Consider the following 21,987-nt stretch of genomic DNA (forward strand, 5'->3'; position numbering starts at 1 on the left):
TAAGATTTTTTTTTTTTTAAGTCAGCTTTTCTTCCTATGGGTTGAGTGAGCTGGCATACTTTGCTGAGATACCTTCCAAAGCCAGATGCTTCAGAGTGAAGAATCAAATGGATTCCACTAATTCACTCAAACCAGCAATACGTTGTCTAATATGGATGTGACAAAAGAAAGAACCAAAAAAGCAGAAAAAGCAGTTAAAAAAGGAAACCCCAGAGGTATTCAAATTTTGAGATGAAAATTTGAATTGAACTTAGATTATATTATTACAAGGATTTTTAAAATTAATTTAATCAAATTCTAGGGAGGAGGATTTGCTGAGATTTTAAATACTATATAAACTGTCTTCACAGAACATGATGGGAAATAGCTTTATTGCTCTGTTTAAAGGGGCTTATGTCATGAAATTAAGCTTAAATTTGTTTTATGATCGTGCCACATGGGACGTTTGAGTCACAACTTACTAATAATTTTTCTAATCAACTTAGTTCTACCAGTAAATTTAGATAAATTGAAAGAAGTATAAAAGAATTCTGTAGGAGTTTATACATATCTTCTTATAACTAGTGTATAATACAAGTCTGCTTTTCAGCCAAGATATTCAGGAATCCACTGGGAAACCATTCTGAGGTGAAACATAACAAGATATGTGAGCTTCCATTTTTTTTTCTCCTTTTGTTTTACCCTTAAATAAATGTTGCCCACATTGGAAGAATATCTGACCTTTCAAAGCTCAAGTTGAAATGAATTTTTTGACAATTAAACTGGCATAGGTCATAGAATCACAGAATCATAGAATAGTTCAGGTTGGAAGGGACCTTAAAAGACAATGTCAGCTGGTTGAAAGGTTCAGCAAGTTGATCAGTATAGCTGGTTAAGTATTATGAATTAGGAGTCTACAGAATGGTACGTAGATTTCTCTTGCTTTAGAATTTTTCATTAACACTTATTAGCTCACCTGTCATAACATAAAATATTCATCTTAGTTTCAACTCCAATGTAGCCTGCTTGTTAAACATCATGTACGAATAGTATTTATGTGATAGGCATCATACCTATTGCCCACTGATGCCTATCTTTATATATATTTCTCTTTTTTCTGCTCACTGCATTTTAGTATCAAAAGCTAACCTGTGAAGGGGATCTAAGGCTGCTATAGGTAGCTCAAAGTAGATCCTTCTTTCTCATTTTAGCAGGACTTACATCCATATATAAATATGGCTATATAGTTAGGCATCTGTTAACAAAAATCGCGGTTTGTTATTTTCATATAGCATAATGTTCCATATGCACAGAGGATATCAAAGTATATTAAAATATCCATACGATTAATAAATACATTTAAAAGACAATTATGCACCGAGTGAATAACAGCTACGTCCTAGCCAGTCACAAAGTATCATTCTTCCTGGACAAAATAATGAACTTAACCTTTTGGGGTAGTATCATGTATTTTAAAAACGTATCTTCAGGGGGAAGCATAATTTATCCATATTTCTTTCTCACTGATAGAAATACTTCCCAGTAACTTGCTGACATTATCACACTCATCCAGCTCTTATCTGCTACTGGTTTAGCCATGAAATGAATCTTACTGAATTTAGAAAATCTTCTGTTATTGATTCTAGATGTCTCCTTCCCCAGTGAATCCTTACAAGACAGACAAGCTATAAACAGTCACACTGTCTTTTTGACCAAAAGATGTAGTCAAAATTCAAATTTATACATGCTATTTCATTTAGGAACAGAAACTGAAGATGGCGCAAGTTATTTCTGATACAGTTCTTTTATTTGCAAAGCTCATAGAACTTCTACTTTATATCTTAAATCACAGCAGCTGATGAGGATATAAAAAATGTAAAAAGGATATATTTTATCTGTTTAGAACCAAATATTTCAGCAAGCACTTTGCACTGGTTGCTTTTTTGCACTGTATTCTCAGTGTTTCTTCTGTTACTGGGGGTTTTTTTTCTATTCTTTTTCTGTATCTGTTCTGGTAGATCATTTTACTTGTCTCTTATAGAATTGCTCCTCTCCAATGCAATCATTCTCCAGTCAGTCTTGACAGCTAGACTCTATTGTAAATTTGAATATGTCTTTATTTTGGCAGAAAGTCTATTATTTTATTTGTTAATTCTAAAAAGAACTTTTAGATCATATTACTTATATCCTGAATGAAATACAGATCTTTATCCTACCCATTTCAATCTAGTAAAACCCAAATAATCCTCTGTATTAGATGCTACCTGTGAATCCAATAAATCCCAAATTTGTGACAACTAAAAGATCAACACAAGGCAAAAAGACTTTAACAAACTTTATAACATCTGCCCATAAAATCAGCATACTACTTTTGCAGCTATATATGTCACCAATCTCACAGTAATTTACTCTCATTCGACTCTCTTGGTATTTTTTCTCCCTAAACATTTTATTTTCAACTATCTGAGAAGAACCTTCCATTAATGAATCTCCAGGTTAAAGGTTTATCTGAAATCTATCTTACTCATGCCAAATACAAAAAAAATACTTACTATGAGAATACCCCAGTAATACAGTACAGGGATAGTATGCTGAAACTGTGGCATTCTGATAGCCAAAATTTGATGAGGCAATACTGAATTTAGTCCTATGACCACATTATCTGCTTTGTATTAGTCCATGTATTAGGATTGCTACTGAAGAGGTAACTCTCTTAAAATATATTTGCTCTAGAGCTCTACTTCTGTAGCAAGAAGTTCCTACCAGAAATTACTTATTTCAAAAGACCAAAAATGTCTTTAAAAAACTACCCATATGACCCTATATCACAGTCACACATATATCACAAAGACTATCTTCACATTTTGTCAAAAGCAGGTGTGTGGTTCTCAGAAGGGCTCTAGTAAGTCCACGTGGAAATTCCTATTCAACATTTCAGAATGTCCATAAAATCTGTTTATCGTTTTCTTTGTTTTATCACTGGAAAGTCATCAAAAGGAACAGGATATCTGATTAAGGTCCCTTTTCTGTTGATCTTCCAGACAGAATCACAGGACACCTGTAAACCCTTCTACCATTTTACCACATTGGTTAAGCAGGTACAGTACCCAATAAGTTTGCTGGTCAGATAGGTATTTTAAGGGGATGCCACTTTTAAGTGATCTTTTGATTTTTTTGTTGTTAGGCTACCATGATACAGTTTGGTATCATGAAGAAGCTAAGAAAACTTCTAGGTGTTCTGGAGTCTGTACTCACAAGCCTCATCCTGGATGACCCACAAATATCTGTGGAGAGAGCTATCTCTGCACAAGCACATAAATGCCTCTAAGAGACTTGTGCTCTCCTAAGGAGGACAATTATTTCAAGGAAGTACAAAAATAATGACCTTCAAGTACTTGAAATGAATTGTTGTACGGTTTTGCCAATGGCCAAGATTTTAATGGAGCTGGTAAGTTATTAAAAGAATGTACTTTTTTTTCAGTAGTAACTCACTACTGTCACTAAAAGTTCAGTCTGATTCCTGAGTGAGGTCAGCTGGTAAAGCTACCACTTTTCACCATTTTTTTAGGGTAACTTGTAAAACCTAGTGTTGTTTACCTTTAAATGACTAACATTTAATTAATTTAACTGAATTTAATTAAAATTTAACTAGTGCTTAACATTTACTTTTAATTCCTCATTATACATTGTGGTGGTCAAAGAGCTACTTCACAAGGGGCAAAGACTTGGGGTGAGGGAAAAACATCTTTCCATTTGATAAATATAGTTTCAAGTAATTTCCTCGTTAGAAACCTGTTTATAAAAGCACAGTAGCAGAAAGCTCTTCATATCTATTAGTGTCTGGGGAGTTGGCTGATACTGTACCACACAGTTTTATTTTTCTCAGTGGAAATCCTCCTTTCCTAACCCTCCTTAGGTGTGCAAGTTAAATTATCTCGTTTTGAAGTATCTTACATTTCTTTGGGTACAATTTCAGTTTTGCAGCCTTAAACTTATCACAGAATATTTGCAAATGTCACTATCAGTTCTTATTTCTTATTTTAAAGTTTTAGTAGGGACCAGCATTATTATCTAGGTTTAACTGTACAATACCCTTTTACATTAGTCTCTCAAATATGCATTGTGCTATCCGAAAACACTAGGTGAAACTGCCCATGGCCTTCTCCTAATGTGAAAGCAAGTTTTCTTCCAATTTATCTCCACATGCCAGTATTCACTTTATATTTGCGTAGAAAATTAAATTATATCTCTGTAACAACTGGAATCTCATGCATTCATTGCTATGAATAAGGGTTTTTTTTTTTTTAAAAAAAGGAATACATTGTTTTTTCTGTTGTACAGCATTAACTTGGTGCTACCACCTCTACTTAAACAAAAGTATGTATGAGGCCCAAGGACTGATTGAAGGACTCAGATGTGCCTTGTTGACAATTTCTCAGTGACCTCTTTCTTATCTACTAGTGATAAATGGCTAGGTGTCTTCTGACTGACAAGGTTCCCTTTGGTATTAAACCTGTGTTGGGCTAGTGTAATTCAATAAAGCTATTGCTTTTTGCTTTATTATGCAGAGAATAAGTCCTGGTTCCTGGAAATAAAGACTCTGAAGTGAGAAGTCACTGACTGTTCTGCTGGCATGCTGTGCATTTACAGCAAGTCTAGCAGAAAATCTGAGAGCTCACTTTCACCCTTCTCATTTTCATATTGTCATCTGCTGGATTGAATAACTCATATAATGCAAGCACCACTTTCTTTATTCCTCTATTATTTGTGGCTTGTCAAAATAATCAATTTTTTTTGTTCACAACCATGGGTGATAAAGCAATTTTGGTAAAAAAAGGTCACCAAGAAAATTGCAAAATAGTTTGTTTTGCCAGAAAATTAACACAGTACCAGCAACCTTCATTACTTCTCTCCACAAAGGCACAGCAAAGGACCCTAGCCCCTTCACTCATGCAAGAATATGTCTCTTATTTTCTAAATATTGGACCTATGGTATTATATATTCCCCTATAAATCCCTCTATAGGATTATATGAAACTGTAATTAACTGTAATTCGATGCACCCATATTATTTAGACTCGTAGTTTAAGTTATAGAGTTCCAGTATGCAAATCCAATATTTCAACTATATTTTTCAAACTTGCATTTTATCCAGTGGTCACACTCCCTGGAGAAAAATAAGGGGTCCAGTTTTGGATATCCTGATTTATTGCTTTTAGTATTTTTGATGCAATAACTTCATATTTGAGGAATTTTACTTTTTATGTACATTTCATATATCATATTGCATAAAAAATAACAAAAGTCTAAATCTTGTCACCTCCCTGACTAGATAGGTTATAGTTACATACATGGAGTTTCATTAGTGTCAACAAATATGGTAGCCTTATAATATTTAGCAACACTAAATCATGCATACATGCATTCTGCCAAAATACTCTTTCTAATGAGACAACTTAGTCCATACCAACAATACTCCATATTGTGACAGGGAATATACATTATTTGTAACCCTTACCAGGGTACAACTGTATAAGAACAATGGGAATGCAATTAAATGTGTTTGTATGATGCCTACTGCAACTATCCCAAAATATTGCTACCATACAAAAAAAAAGATATCATTACCAAAAATATCTACACATAAAGACCCCTTCATAAGGATTTTTTGCCTTCTGGCCTGCTTTCTAAAAGGGAGAAAGAAAGACTGAGTTTAAAATAAACTAAAATGTAAGAATTCTTTTCACATGAAAAAAATTCTCATAATGTAGTTAAATATGAGGGAGTTTTGTTATTGCTACAGCAAATAACTAAAAAACTACAGTATACTTAGCTTTTAATCTGTTTATACTCATAATATTACACATTGCAAAATTTTAGTGTTGATGAGTACATCTACTCTGCTCTTGTGAGACCTCACTTGGAGTATTGTGTGCAGTTCTGGTGTCCTCAACACAAAAAGGACATGGAACTGTTGGAACAAGTCCAGAGGAGGGCCACGAGGATGATCAGGGGAGTGGAGCACCTCCCGTACGAAGACAGGCTGAGAAAGTTGGGGCTGTTCAGCCTGGAGAAGAGAAGGCTGCGTGGAGACCTCATAGCAGCCTTCCAGTATCTGAAGGAGGCCTACAAGGATGCTGTGGATGGACTATCCATCAGGGACTTTAGTGACAGGGTAACAGGTTAAAGCTTAAACAAGAAAAGTTTAGATTGGATATAAGGAAGAAGTTCTTTACTGAGAGGGTGGTGAGGCACTGGAATAGGTTGCCCAAGGAGGTTGTGAATGCTCCATCCCTGGCGGTGTTCAAGGCCAGGTTGGACAAAGCCTTGGGTGGTGTGGTTTAGGGTGGGGTGTCCCTGCCCATGGCAGGGCGGTTGGAACTAGATGATCTTAAGGTCCTTTCCAACCCTAACTATTCTATGATAATTCTGTAAGACTTTTGTCCTACTGAAGAATCCAAAACTGTCATTGCTAGTACTAAGTTATGGCTTGTTAGTCCAACTTTCCTTGTACTAGTATATAACAGCTCACATAGTAAAAAAATATATAGCATCACAAAGCTGCTGCATAGGAGAGGGAATAAAGAATACAATAATTTCATCATGAGATAATTAACCTCATTGAAATTAATTTAGAAGATATGGATCATTGCAGGTTTCAACTTAATCTAAACTGTAAGTTTATTCATACCAACGTTTTAGTTACATTAATAAAGTCTGTGTAAATAGCACATTTTCTAATTCAAAGTAGTATATTTCCCTGAGGCTCAGGAAGTTGGTCAGTCAATAGATTAATACATTCTGTCACTTAATACCTGTGATAATTTAAGCAGCTAGTAAAATACAATACTGGATAACACTGGGATAAGGATACAATCCTGATCGAACATTTGTTAGTCTTTGTAAAATATGACAGGTATCTGAGTAGGCAAGCAGATGCAGTGCAGCTGTCAGTTAGATGCATGACAGAAGTGGAAGCAAAGTTGTACAGAAAAAAGTTGTACAGCAGAAAGAGTTTTTTCAAATACATAGCTGATAAAACTAACACCAGAGGCAAGGTAGGCCCACTGGTGAATGGGATGGGTGCCCTGGTGACAGAAGATACAGAGATGGCAGAGTTATTGAATGCCTTCTTTGTCTCTGTCTACTCTGCCGGAGGCAGTCCTGAAGAGCCCTGTACTCCTGAGACCGCAGATGAAGTCAGGTCACTGGAGCAGTTTGCCTTAGTCGATGAGGAATGGGTTAGAGACCAGTTGAGCAATCTGGACATCCATAAATCCATGGGTCCAGATGGGATGCACCCGCAGGTGCTGAGGGAACTGGCGGAAGCCATTGCTAGACCACTCTCCATCATCTTTACCAAGTCTTGGGAAACGGGAGCGGTGCTTGAGGACTGCAGGAAAGCAAAAGTCACTCCAGTCTTCAAAAAGGGCAAGAAGGAGGACCCGGGTAACTATAGACCGGTCAGCCTCACCTCCATCCCTGGGAAAGTGATGGAACACCTTATCCTTGATGCCATCTTAAGGCATGTCAAGGATAAGAGGGTTATGAGGGGCAGTCAACATGGCTTTACCAAGGGGAAGTCATGCTTGACCAACCTCATAGCCTTTTATGAGGAAATAACACGGTGGATGGATGATGGCAGAGCGGTAGATGTGGTCTACCTTGACTTCAGCAAAGCATTTCACACAGTATCACAGTATCACAGTATGTTAGAGATTGGAAGGGACCTCAAAGGTCATCTAGTCCAATCCCCCTGCCAGAGCAGGAACACCTAGATAAGGTTACATAGGAATGTGTCCAGGCGGGTTTTGAATGTCTCCAGAGAAGGAGACTCCACAACCTCCCTGGGCAGCCTGTTCCAGTGTTCCGTCACCCTCACTGAGAAGAAGTTTCTTCTCAAGTTTAAGTGGAACCTCTTGTGTTCCAGTTTATACCCATTACCCCTTGTCCTATCATTGTTTGCCACTGAGAAGAGCCAGGCTCCATCCTCATGACACTCCCCCTTTATATATTTATATACACTAATAAGGTCAGATACAGGATGACTGAAGGACAGAAGCCAGAGAGTTGTAGTCTATGGGGAGGAGTCTAGTTGGAGGCCTGTATCTAGTGGAGTGCCTCAAGGGTCAGTATTGGGACCAGTATTATTTCATATATTCATCAATGATTTAGATGAGGGAATTGAGTGTACTATCAGCAAGTTTGCTGATGACACTAAGCTGGGAGGAGTGGCTGACACGCCAGAAGGCTGTGCTGCCATCCAGCGGGACCTGGACAGGCTGGAGAGTTGGGCAGGGAGAAACTTGATGAAATATAACAAGGGAAACTGTAGAGTCCTGCATCTGGGCAGGAACAACCCCAGGTTCCAATATAGGTTGGGGAACGACCTGTTAGAGAGTAGTGTAGGGGAGAGGGACCTGGGGGTCCTAGTGGACAGCAGGATGACCATGAGCCAGCACTATGCCCTTGTGGCCAAGAAGGCCAATGGCATCCTGCGGTGTATTAGAAGGGGGGTGGTCAGTAGGTCGAGAGAGGTCCTCCTTCCCCTCTACTCTGCCCTGGTGAGACCGCACCTGGAATATTGTGTCCAGTTCTGGGCCCCTCAGTTCAAGAAGGACAGGGACCTGCTGGAGAGAGTCCAGCGCAGGGCGACAAAGATGATTAAGGGAGTGGAGCATCTCCCTTATGAGGAAAGGCTGAGGGAGCTGGGTCTCTATAGTTTGGAGAAGAGGAGACTGAGGGGTGACCTTATTAGTGTATATAAATATATAAAGGGGGAGTGTCACGAGGATGGAGCCAGGCTCTTCTCAGTGGCAAACAATGATAGGACAAGGGGTAATGGGTACAAACTGGAACACAAGAAGTTCCACTTAAACTTGAGAAGAAACTTCTTCTCAGTGAGGGTGACAGAACACTGGAACAGGCTGCCCAGGGGGGTTGTGGAGTCTCCTTCTCTGGAGACATTCAAAACCCGCCTGGACACATTCCTGTGTAACCTTATCTAGGTATTCCTGCTCCGGCAGGGGGATTGGACTAGATCTTTTGAGGTCCCTTCCAATCTCTAACATACTGTGATACTGTGATACCGTGTACCTCTGACAAAAGTTAGACCATTTTAAAATGACAGAACTAAATTATGTTTTATCTACTATTATGTGAACCTAGCAGTTTTTCCTTTTTATAAGTAGGGAGAATTCTTTTACTAAAGAAAGATAGGAACCAAAACTCTCACTCACTATTACTGCAAAATTACGACAAACGTGATTATACCATTAGCTTTTCAACAATATGATCATTTCATCCAGAAGCTATTAAAAAAAAGATGTGATAAAGTTTGTTACTTCAAACACAGTGCTAGCAGAATAAAAAGAAGAAATCTTGTAGAACCATTATTTTATTTGTTCTACTTTCATAGTGGCATTAATGAGAGTATTAACAGGAGGAAGCATATAAATGTACTTCTAGAATGCCTACAGTGACAAACATAAAATTACTTCAACAAAACCTCTAAGAAGCTTTTCACTGTTGAAACAATTTTGAAAGTGATCTTTCAGACTACTAATCCACACTTCTAAAAACCTGTTTGAAGCAGTTATGGTATCAAAGTTCTGTTAAGTTAAAATGTATTTTGACTCCTTTGAATTTACAATAGCAGCCTATTTTATCAAATCACAGTCTATTTTGAAACTACGAATATTCAGATTGACTGCAAAACATAATAATTTCTTTCTTTTTACTCATTCAAGAAGTATGCCCTACTGAAAATTGAATACCTCCAAAAACGTACTTTTTAGGTACATTTCATGTATCATATTGCACAAAAAATAATGGAAGTCTAAATCTTGTCACTCTCTAACCAGATAGGTTATAGTTATATACATGGAGTATGTGTGTATACACATATCCAAAATACCCAATATCACCCCCCAAAAAACAAGTGACAGGTTTCCTGCAGTATTCAAGTAGTTAAAAATGGATTTGTGTTTCTTACTAATATAAGGATTGACAGTATAAATACTTACTTGAACTTCTCAGTAAAATTTTTACTAAGAGACAATCACGATGTAGCAATGTTTCCAAAAGCAAGTTCAAGTTGCAGTATGGCTGGGATAAGAGCAATTTTAGCTGACCCTGGGCTGCCATTTCTCTGGCTGATGGAGTCCTTTCAAAATGTAAGATAAAGAGAGAATAATGTAGTTAATTTATCTATAAAATTAATATCCTTATAGTGCAGATGTAACGCTAACTCCCTTAAATGTCAATTCCTCCCAGATTACTTTGAAAATGCTTTCATGCTTGCTTACTTTAAGGCAGCTCAGGGAAGGAATTACATTTAATTTCCACTAGCTAAAAGCAAATTCACATTTGGTTGTCTGCCAAAGTTATAACTGATACAAAGCAACCTCACTTATCTCTTTCATGGAACCTTGTTTGCCTTGTTCTACCAGGTAAAAAGGATTTTTTTTTTTTTTGTGCTTGAATAAATTTAAGGCTATTAGTCTTTAGTTCACTATTACATTAATTGCTTAGTAAGAGCTCTGAAGTGTCCTTGATAAAGTATACGAAGCTCTTAATTAAAAAACAGAGAATGCTCAAAGGGGCTGCAACATGCCACATTAGGTTGACCATGCTTACACATCCTGAAAAATCTACCTGAACTATTAGATTGGTTAAATGACTGCTTTGCCAATAGGGAGAAGTGAGAAAGCACAGTACAAATTCATTACTTTCTAAGGAGATTGCAGATTGTTTTCTGTTTGTGGTTTTCGTTTACTGCAAAAGTTTAGATTTCCAAACAAAAATATTCCAGGGCTTCCTCTGACATCAGCCAGTGACCCAACAACAACTGTTGGACACACCCAGGGCAAAGGGAGAAAAAAAATTAAAATCTTGTCCTGCTAGGTGTTTATCACCCACTGTATTCACTATTTTCTTCTTCTTGCAACATTTTCAAAGACACATTTTCAAAATCGGGTTGTGGTTAAATTTTTTTTCCTTGAAAGCTCAATTTTTCATTGTTTTGAAGGTTTTAAAATTAAATTTCAGCTGCTGTTTAGCCACTGTATTTATTCACTTTGGCTACAAGTTTATACAACAATAGTTGCTAACATTGAACGTTTATGCACTGCATATGTAAACTTTTATGCACAGAAATTTTATATGTACCGCTGTAAGAACTACATATGCACTGACAAATTGACTATGCAGGCATAAACATTTTCTGGCAGCACACACACAACACCTTCAGCATCAGCTAAAGCGTTATTCATCAGGAGCTAGATTTTCCTGTCAGGAAAGTATAAGGATTTATATGCATATACTTTATGTTTCATTTACACACAACTATTTGGACAGAACTAAACTGAGTTTATGTAGCTGTCCTAACAGAGAGGAATTTCTCTGTTACGCGCACACTTCTAAGACCATTGGACTAGACCAAGTGTGTTACCACCCAACTCTGCCTGTACGCACACATGAAAAAACCAAAGATAACTGCACAAGAACTCCACTGTTCAGTCAAGGATGATATATAGATAATACACCTAATACAAATGTACAACACCTGAAAATGAAAATGCCACCTGATACACTCTTTCAATTTATTCCCTCTCAGGTATGTTTGCATCCATTACCAGAAAAGCAGTTTGCCACAAATACTGTAGGGCAACTGTGAAGCTACCTAAGGAAACCAAGCTTCCATAGGCGCATCTCCCAAAAGGACCTTTACATCACACTATTATGTCAAAACTTCACATAATTAAGCATTAATACTGTAATAATCATTTCAGTAAAAGGATTTTATACATCTCAGCCTTTGGAATGTTAACAGCAAAGGAAATACATATGAGTTGATAACAAATGTATGTGCCATGAAAACTTATGAACAGCTGATTTTCATCTGGGACACTATATATAATTGTTGACAATATTGTGCTGACTCCACAATTATATTTTTGCATACTGAATTCTAATAATATTTATCAAAATATATATACACATATACATTTAAATATTCATAGACTTGCAACCAAAATAAATTTTCCATATTTAAAATACATACTGCATTCAAACTTTCAACACTGGGGCTTTGCATTCTTAATAGTATTATCTTAATTTCTGTATGTTCAAGATTAGCTATATAAATTCTCACGCATGTTAAGAACTCATAAGTAGTTAGCAATTAAAGTTTAAATTAAAATGGTTACTATAGTCACACTAGAATTAGCACTGTGGCTGAGAGCAAACTCAACAATTCAGTAATTCAGTTAAAATATATGGTCCTCTTTCATTTTTTTTTTCCCTTGAATGCCATGTTATTGTTCATATATATAATATATATATATATAAAGACACTTATTGCTTTCAAAATATAAGAGAAGGGACAAGTTTGGTCAATTAGATTTATGAAGGACAATATTTTAAATTACTTAAGAAATAAATACAATTTTTAAAATATTTGAGTTGAAAGAAAACTTATCTGTCATTGACCAGATGGGAAGTTATCATGTTGTAATGTACACCATTTCTTGGCTCTTTAGGCCTTTTGCAAATTGAAATGTACAGTGGTGTGACTCACTTGGAGGAAAAATAAAATACAGCAGACACTCCCTACAGCCATGTAGCTAGCACCAATAAATGCACTGAGAAGTTTTGTAACGTGCATATGGAGAGGCATATGTTCTGCCATCCTTGTAGCTCAGTACTAGTGAAAATAAGACCAGCCTCATAAAAAGTGACAAAAGGTGAAGTACATATAAATATCACACATATAAATTATCAGTTTTCTACAGTAAAATAAAAAAAACCCAGGACTCTGATTTGTGAATGATATGATTATAAACCCCAAATGAAGCAAAGAATGAATCACAATTACCACTAAAGGAACTGTAATATAAATTATCAATAATTATTTAGTTTAATAATCAACTATGTTATTTTGGTTAGTATCCAAGATAAAAAAAAACCCAAACAAAACAAAACAAACCAGAAGACCTCAAATGGTAAGTTCAGGATTTTAAAAAGCAAATAAACATTAAAACTAATTCATGTTAACAATATTGGCAAAGATATAGAAGTCAGATGAAAGAACACAGACTGTAGGCATTTTCAGGCATGAAAAATAATGTAGTAAATCTGGTTAAATAGTGAAATTGTAGATAAAATAATTTCAGGAACTAGGAAAAGTTTCTCTTGAAGTATCAAGCTTAGGAAGAGCAAATACTTAACAGCTACATTTATGGCAGGTTAGAGTCATCAGTTAAAAATTAGGTGGCCACAGCTGGGAGGTGTATACAATTGCTTGTCCTCGCAATTTTGTTATGGACAGTGAATATGTATTTTTATTAGATATAAGAAGTAAAAACATAAAATCCAGGAAGAATTAGAATGCTCTAAAAATTAGTTTTCTGCAACACTTAAGCATAAAGTGTCTCATTCATAAAGTGTCTTGTTCATACACCAAATGCAACATTTCAAGAAAGAAAAGCTTCCGTGACATGAATATAGAGTGTAAAACCAATAACAAAATTAGAACGCCTCAGAATATGTCCTTCAAATAACTTCATTACATACGGGGTCTTTCACTTTTTTTTTTTTTCTTTGAGGGGTGGTTTCTGAGAAGCTGAAAGGTGTGCTGTTGAAAGAAAACATTAAATATTTCACCAACATACTTCACTCATTATCACCAGGCCAATGTACACGGCTTTATATATGTGGACTGTCCTCACACAGGCAGGCTAACTATCTTCTCAGACATGTGCTTTCTTTTACAGTCCTCATTTTCACAGTATGTGGTCAAGAAGACGCATATTTTCTCATTTTTCATAAAGGGAAAATACAGATAACTCTGGAATAGTCTTATGCTATTTATCAAGGCAAATCTGCCCTAAATATCATCTCTAAAATACTAATTCCACCTCAAAAAATAGAATTATGTTTGACTGAAAATACTTTTACACAGCAGAGCATACTCATTTGTGAAGTTATCTTCCAAAACTGATAATTCACAGTATAATTTAAATTTTGACCAATGGCTTTGGAGGGCATCAAAGAGCTTAACATCTTTTCCACAATGCGTGCTTAATGAAGCATAAATTTTCCCAGAAATAGAGTAGAACCCTTTTCAATTGATCATGTAGTCATTCCTTCTCCTATATCCCCTATTTTCCTTTCTCTCTACCCATGTATAACTTATAAAGCCACTGACAAATTTCATTGAAACTCAACTGAGAGGTAAAAGTACTTGATCTTTCAAGCTTTAGAAAAACTTAAATTACTATTTCAAGCAGGGAAAAGGACACATTCTGAATTCTACAGTTATTCACTTGGTTTGGTGTTCCAGGTAGCCAACCACATAACTTTAATTCAGTCACAGCATCTATTGCTTCTGGCTCAGCAGGCATCAAAGTCACCCAGGAGACAGATAACAGTACTGCTGAAATGTAGTAGGAGTGAAGATTAGGAAGAGAAATCAGCATGTTTTGTGTAGTATGGAGCAAAATCGTAGGGAAGATATTGCAATATACAAGGTAGAAGATATTGTGTATATAAGGTAAGAGGTAGTAAATCCACATCACACTGGTCATTGGGAGGTAACCATAGGTCACCACTCACATGATAACGTATTCCTCCAAAATATAATACTTTCTCATAAAACACAATAACAATTCATAAAAGCAGCTTTTCAGGAAAATGGAGAGTGAAAATCTCTCAGGAAATAACTTTTGAAGAGGAGGAGGAGGTGAAGGGGTTAGGAGAGAATCTGCACTGGTGTGGGAGTGCTTCAGGTTCAAAATTAGAAAGGGAATGACAGCACAGCTGGTAGCATATGTCTCATATGTATCTTGTCATTATATGCAGTGAAAAGAAATTTCACTGAACAGAAAAAGAAACTAAGTTTTTGCCTCTAATCATGCAGTAATCTCCTAAAAAATCAACTACGATCAAGCAGCGCATTTTTCAATGAGTTATTTATATATCAAAACTTTTTTTTAACTAGCAATCATAAACAGGGAGGCATACATTCTTTATTATAAGCCTTTCAAAACACCAACTGTGCTGAGATACATTATTATCAAGAACTCAATACTCTTTAATTAAAGGAAAAAACCCTTACAGATAATTCAAATATCAAACATAATGAATAGACTAGCAAAAAGCTACACATCGCCCTGCTTTCAGTTTGGCCTTTCTTACAGACCGTTAAAGTTTGAAAATTAGGAAAATTTACAATGAATTTAAAAAGATGTTTCTGTGTTTTTTCTTAATCATAATATCAATTAGACATAGATTAACACACAGATTTTTCAAAATGTTGAAAATACTTCAAAATGTAACAGAATTTGATTAGTATTGACCAGCTAGTGATTCTTTAACAACAATCAACTTTTGATACTCACTTCAGTAAGGAACAACAAGACAACGGTATACAAAATAACCAGTGTAATGGGTGATAAAAGACTTCTGAAAAATCTTGAGGAAGATGTTCATCAGAATTGTCCAGAAATGTCCTGAAAAAAACCAAATACTTCTGAAATACATGGAAGAAAATCCCGTCAGACCACTACTACTAAATACATACAAATACACAGAAAATCCCTTAAGACAAATAGTACTAATATGCATATGCGTATGCATTCATGACTGCAAATTTACTTATGTACTGTTAAAAATGGCGAATATATCTTATTTATATTCACTCTTTGAAACTTGGTGTCTCGCACTGTTAGTACTGTTAAAGCAGTTTTCTTCATATTTTCACTCCTATATAGCACGTTTTCAAACTATGTTTGCAAATGCATTCAATGAGCATTATTCTTCAGTCATTCATTTCTATAGCTCTTTTCTTTCTGCATAATACATGCATCATATTAACAATACTTTTATCATAATCAAGTAAAATATCTTTTTAAATTATAATGGTTCTTTTTTGATTAACATTCAAGTATTTACAGTCTTTGGATTAAACTGGGCAAAAAATTTGAACCAGAAGCTTTGGAACTTCACTGGTTTATACGAACTAGAATGCTGGTTGAAAAAAGTACTGTTTTCAAATATACATACTAGTGAAGAATTAGATAAGCTAGTTTTATGACACTTCTGCATTACTTCTCTCACTTAGGATGTCAGAGGCAAAAAATCAGATGTGTTCAATTCACTGATACTAAAAATTAACTGGGCTTATTAATTAATGACATTATGATTATTTATATGTATATATGAAGAGGATCATAAAATTTAATATTTGCCTGTAATTATTATTTAATAATAAATAATAATAATAGATGTATTAGTATTTGTCAGTCCTGTAGCAGTCACTAGATGCAGTAATGTGATAAGAATGGATGCCCCTTGGGCTCTTACCCTTTTACTCTCATTTACACTGAATACAGTTGCAGCAGAGAGGATATAGTCTGTTACATCCATCCTCTATTAACTATAATCAATGATCACTTCTTTTGCATCTTATTTTTTGAAGTAACTTGGCTGTAAACTTTTCATCTTAAAAACTTTCCTTTCCTGAAGGTTGTTCCTTTATGTATCTTGTCTGGTATTTTCTAAGTTATATAAAGAAGGCAACTACCCCTAAAAATGCCACTTCTACAGAACTCATTTATGGTATATTTGCTTTACTTTCTGAAGTGATTCAATGTCAATCCCACTTTTGAGTCAGTATTTCTATTGCAGTAAGAGTAGAAGGACATTTAAAAATACCTCAGGAAAAGACATGAGGAGTTTTTCAGGATAAGAGGATCTTTTTACAAGACGTTAAAAAAAGGCTCTTGTCATGATACAGAAAGAGTGAGAATGTATCTAAGCATTTAAAACTAGAGACAGAATGGAAACCCTTTGAAATAAAGACTTCAGGAACTCCTAACGTAAAAGGTAAGATCTCCTCTTTCTCATAGGGTGCTTTGTCACCATGGCACTAATAAGAATTTGTGCTTTGTCATTTAATTATTAAAAAACCTCTTTTTCACAGCTGCATGTAAGTTATCCAGAAGTGTAGCTTCATGCTTATAAAGTCACTGTTTGTCTATGAGATCCAGATGAAAGAAGGGAATTACACTTATGCAACAAAAAAGATAGGTGTTCAGCTTCTGAACTTCTCCAAAAGATGAGGTGATTTATTTAGAAAAAAAGTTACTAATAAAAAAAAACAATAGTAATAATTTACTACAGATTTCAAAATTATCTTAAGTAAGCAGGGAGTCCCATGAAAAAAAGGAGCTGTAAACGGCACAAGTTACTCCTGGGGAAATTCCAACTGGACACAAGTAAAATTCTTCACAATGAGAACAACCTGCTACCGTAATAATCTCCCCAGGGAAGTAGTGTACTCCCCAGAGTTGGACACTGTTAAGATTTGTCTGGACAGTGTGCTGGGACATAGCACTTAGTGTGAGGTATCCCTGCCCACGGCAGGGGGTTTGGAACTAGATGGTCTTAAGGTTCTTTCCAGCCCTAACTATTCTATGATCCTATTCTATCACATCTAGTCTAGGTCACGCTTTGCCTAGAAAAGTTGGACCAGATGATCTTGAGGTCCCTTCCAACCTGGGATCCTATGATTCCATGATCATAGAATCATAGAATCATGATCATGGAATCACAGAATCACCAACTGGTTTGGGTTGGAAAGGACCTTAAGGCTCATCCAGTTCCAACTCACTGTCAAAGGCAGGGACACCTTCCACTAGACCAGGTTTTTCCAAGCCCAGTCCAACCTGGCCCTGAACACTGCCAGGGATGAGGCAGCCACAGCTTCTCTGAGCAACCTGCGCCAGTGCCTCACCACCCTCATATGGAAGAATAATATCATGGTACCCGAGCATAAGGATTAGCACAAAGTGAATTTGTGCTCTTTGTGAATTCATGAAAGCCTGAAGATTAAAAATAAGCCAGAGATTGTAATATAGACAAAGGGAGAACTTGAACTGCAAAATAATTATCTTAAAGACAGTAATTTAAAAACTGTGAGAAAATTAAAGGAAAAAAAATCCATCTTACTGTTTCTCATCTGCTGAAATATTTTTCTTAATATAGGAAAGCATAAAGCAAACTTCCTACAAGAAAGCATGACAGATAATAAAAAAAGTCTACATCTTTTCTACTGATAGTGTCTAAAGTGTTGAGAGACTTCTGGGCTTAAGTAGCTTGCTTAGTGTGTTTTTTTAGCTGTCTCCTAAGTACAAGCACAGGGCAGGCTTTTGGACTCTGAGGCTTATAACAAAACCTGTACACAAATTTTTAAACTGAAACAGAGATAATTTGAGGGCCTTAAAATAGTTGAAATACTAGAGAGACTTCAAATACTATAAAAAAATCAAGTGTCTAATGATAATACAATAATTCTGGTGCCAGCATTTTTCAGTGTCCACTGTTGGCTGTGTAATTCCTGCCAGGAAAACCCAGCTCTGTGCCAGACAGTTTAATTCAACCACTCTTCTTCTGATAGGCGGATAATAATAGATAGTAGGAGATTTGTTTTGACTACAAGTTATGTTAAAGCAGCTGCCTATAGTCTTAAAGCAGAGGATGGCATCTGTGATAATATTTAATACCACAGCAAGATTCCAAGCTACAGTAGTTTCATTCTTCAGTAGAGTATGACAAGGTGAGAATTGATCTTGTAAGCCTCAGTGCAGATGTGAAAAAATGACATGCAAACAAGACGTATCCTAATGGTATTTCCTTGGAGACTTCAAATGATTTAGCTCTATATAAGGAATAAACATGACTAAAAAGCAACTTCATGAATTAAAAATCATGCATTAAAATTAAGAGAAATATTTTCAGTTATTACAGTTGAACGACAGATATCTTTACCCAACAGAGAGCAATTTTACCAATAGAATCTCGAAATTATTCTCTCATAATTCAAGTAATTGACCTGATTTCTTGCTGAGAAAGTAAGACACGATAATTCGTAGCATGGAAACATAAATAGGTGCACCCACCTTACTCTTAGTATCTTCCCTAACAGAAAGATTGTCATTTCCCACTCAGTACAAAAGACTAAAGAATACAGAGAACAAACCACAAGAATGTATCTGCTCCAACCTGAGCGACCCTCAACCTGGTGCAGAAGACAGTTTCTTGCCTGAAGTCATAAATGGGTCTGTTGTACTGCATCTTGCCAGCCTGCCTCTGGATGATTTAATTTTGTAAAAACAATGAATGAAGAACAGCATTGGATTGCCCTACAGAATCCACAAGCAGGATGGAAACTCTTAGATCCACTGTGAAAAACCGTAGCTACTTGAATAGTAACTGAGCAACTGACAACCTTGCCAGTGAGTAAGACTATGATAACTGGAAATTCTGAGGGATGAAAATCCTCCCTTTTTTCAGAGGTTTGGGCAAGCAGCAAGAAAATAGCAACACCTAGTAGTTTAGGGGAACACATCCTGGAGACTGCTGTTGTTCAACAGGTTCCTCAACAACCTTGACAAAAGCAGACAGACGCCAACAGACATTCAGGACATTTGCAGGTGTCACTAAACAGAGAAAAGCGGGTGCAGTAGGTAACATAACAAACAGTAGAGTGCCAAGTCATGCACGACTGGGCCAACAGAAACTCACAAAGTTCACTGAGATAAAGTGCAACTTTTCGCTCCAGCAACAGAATTATAACAGCCTTGGCTGGGAACTGACTGCTTGAGTACCAACCCTGCCCAACCCCTAGCCTGGGGTTTATAGGCAGCAGGGTGTTGAAATGAGGCAAACAGTGTATTGTCACTAGAAGCAATGTAAACCATACACTGGGTTGCATAAGGAATATGGCAAGCAAACTAAAGATTTTGATGCCTTACCTTATGTATTTTTCCCAGGTGTGGGTCCTACAGCTCAAGGAGGATGTGACAAAACTGAAAGGGACTAGACTTCATCATCTATGATGACAGGTTGGGGGATCTAGGCTCCTTTACACTGGTGAAGAGGTGGCTAAAGGGTTGAATTATCTAATGGCAGCCTACCCAGAGTAATTACACAGACAACACTGACAAACTTTTCTGAGCAGGGACTGGTGTGATACGGCAAGTCATAGCCAGCAGCTTTGAAGGTTCACACTAGATATTAGGCAATATTTTGCAGCAAGGCAGTACAGCCATGGAACTGATTTGCCCAGAGAGGTTGTAAAATCTCAGGCCCCAAAGGTTTACATGGGTCAGCTAATACAGTCATGTCTGACTACTCTTAGTGATTGTGCTGCTTGGAGCAGGAAGCTGGACTAGATGACCTCCACCAACTCTTCTCAACTGATACAACACTAAAGCTATTTCAGAAAGGCCAGAGAACAGTGAAGGAAAATGAAGCACAAAAACCTGAGTGAGTATTAAAAACTGATGAGTCAAGATTCATGGGTGAACTTAGGAGTGGGTCTAAGAAACCTTGTCATATATAAAAGAAACTTTAAGTGGCAGCAGAATGCAAAACATTAAATCACAAAATCAGGAAGGAGAAAGCCAGAATCGCTTTATTTAAAGTTAAGGATATTATTAATTTTTCAGCACCCTTACTATTTCATTGTGTTTCGGTAACATAATAAAGAATCTTGAATAATTTTAATTCTCTGGAAGCAATAGTTTATAATAGAGCATCTCCAGTAAGCTGGAAATGAACCAGTCACTTTATTGTCTAATTTATCACATTAGACAACTTTATCATATTTTATTTATCATATTTATCACATTTTATTTATCATACAATTTTTTATTTATCATATTAGACAAATCCTGGAAAACAATGTTCTGTCCTCACCACTTTTCTGATTACACAAAACTTTTCCTGAGCAGTCCAAAGATTAATTTAAGTCTAGGCCCTGTAGTGAAATCTGCTAGCACCAAAAGTGAGCATGATAGATTTAAAAGAAAAATCTTTATTTAAATTCCAGTTAATTTTACAAATGTTTTGACAGATACAGAGTCAAGCTAACCAATGGAAATTTTGATTACACATCTGTAATTGTAAAGAGAACTGATAAAGGATCAGTTTCCTTTAAAATCATGAGGAGCTTCTAAATTTGTTATGGTTCTTATTGGTATATAATTCTAAATTATATAAATTTGGTGAACTACCCATAAGTGAGTAAACAATAGAGCTAGGAATTCACATGGAAGTCAGTATATGAAAGTGTTTCCAACTGGATATGATCATTCAAGAAGTTAATCTGTTTTTTCTTTTTATCTGGTTAGGTTAAGGTTACTAACAAATATTGGCTGTAATGAAACACACAATATAAAAGAACCGTTTTGACAGTGAAGTCTCACAAGTTTTGAAAATAGAACTTTTGAATACACAGTTCATTAAAAAGGCTCCTTTTTACTTATACAAAAGCATGTATCATATCTCTAACAATGTTTTTCAGTGTTAATATTGATTTTGTAACCACATAACAGAATATGACATTTTTTATATTCTTCTTACATAAAGCTGCCAGATTTTGGTTATGATTTGCAGAGTACTTTGTAGTATATTAAATGAGTTGCTACATCCTGTGCATGTCAAGTTCTTGATCTCTAGAAGATCAAATTATGATACTGAAATTTATATGCCTAAATATGAAACCTATATGACCAAGTGGGTAATCTGTAGCATTTTACATAAAATACAAATACGCTGCCTCACTGTCTCCATTGGCACTTTGTTCTGAAACTCACTGAGTTCTCAAGTTAGCACAGTTTTTATAATCATTCCAGGTATAGAAAACTCTGTAAACAACATGGATTACTGAAGGAGCTTAGAATAGCTAAAATGAACAGACTATACTACATGTTTATTTTAGTTCATCATTCTAAGGGCTTTCATGAAGAAGCAGAGGAAGTTACAGCTACCACAATGTCCATTCCTGCCTCCATTACTATCATCATAGCAAGACTACCTAATCTGCTCGTGAGTCACCTTTTTAATTACTATTTTTTCATAAGCCTGCATTTTATAAGATCAAACATCTAGTTATAATCCACTTTTGCATGTTCCTCAGAGCCTACAAATAATGAAAAAACT

General features: G+C 36.0%; 1 protein-coding gene across 1 annotated transcript in view; it reads right to left on the reverse strand.

Annotated features, from left to right (window-relative positions):
* The window catches only part of KIAA0825, a gene marked incomplete at its 3' end in the record, with an annotated part of 235,382 nt that overhangs the window by 149,735 nt on the left and 63,660 nt on the right, over positions 1 to 21,987 (reverse strand). The window contains exons 11-12 of the mRNA XM_080636888.1: positions 15,381 to 15,491; positions 10,005 to 10,144 (exon numbers count right to left, since the gene is read on the reverse strand). Of these exons, the coding sequence (XP_080493014.1) occupies positions 10,005 to 10,144; positions 15,381 to 15,491 (251 nt within the window). The remainder of the gene's footprint in view (positions 1 to 10,004; positions 10,145 to 15,380; positions 15,492 to 21,987) is intronic.

This window comes from Psittacula echo, assembly GCF_963264785.1.
Source record: "Psittacula echo genome assembly, chromosome: Z".
Lineage (NCBI taxonomy): Eukaryota > Metazoa > Chordata > Aves > Psittaciformes > Psittacidae > Psittacula > Psittacula echo.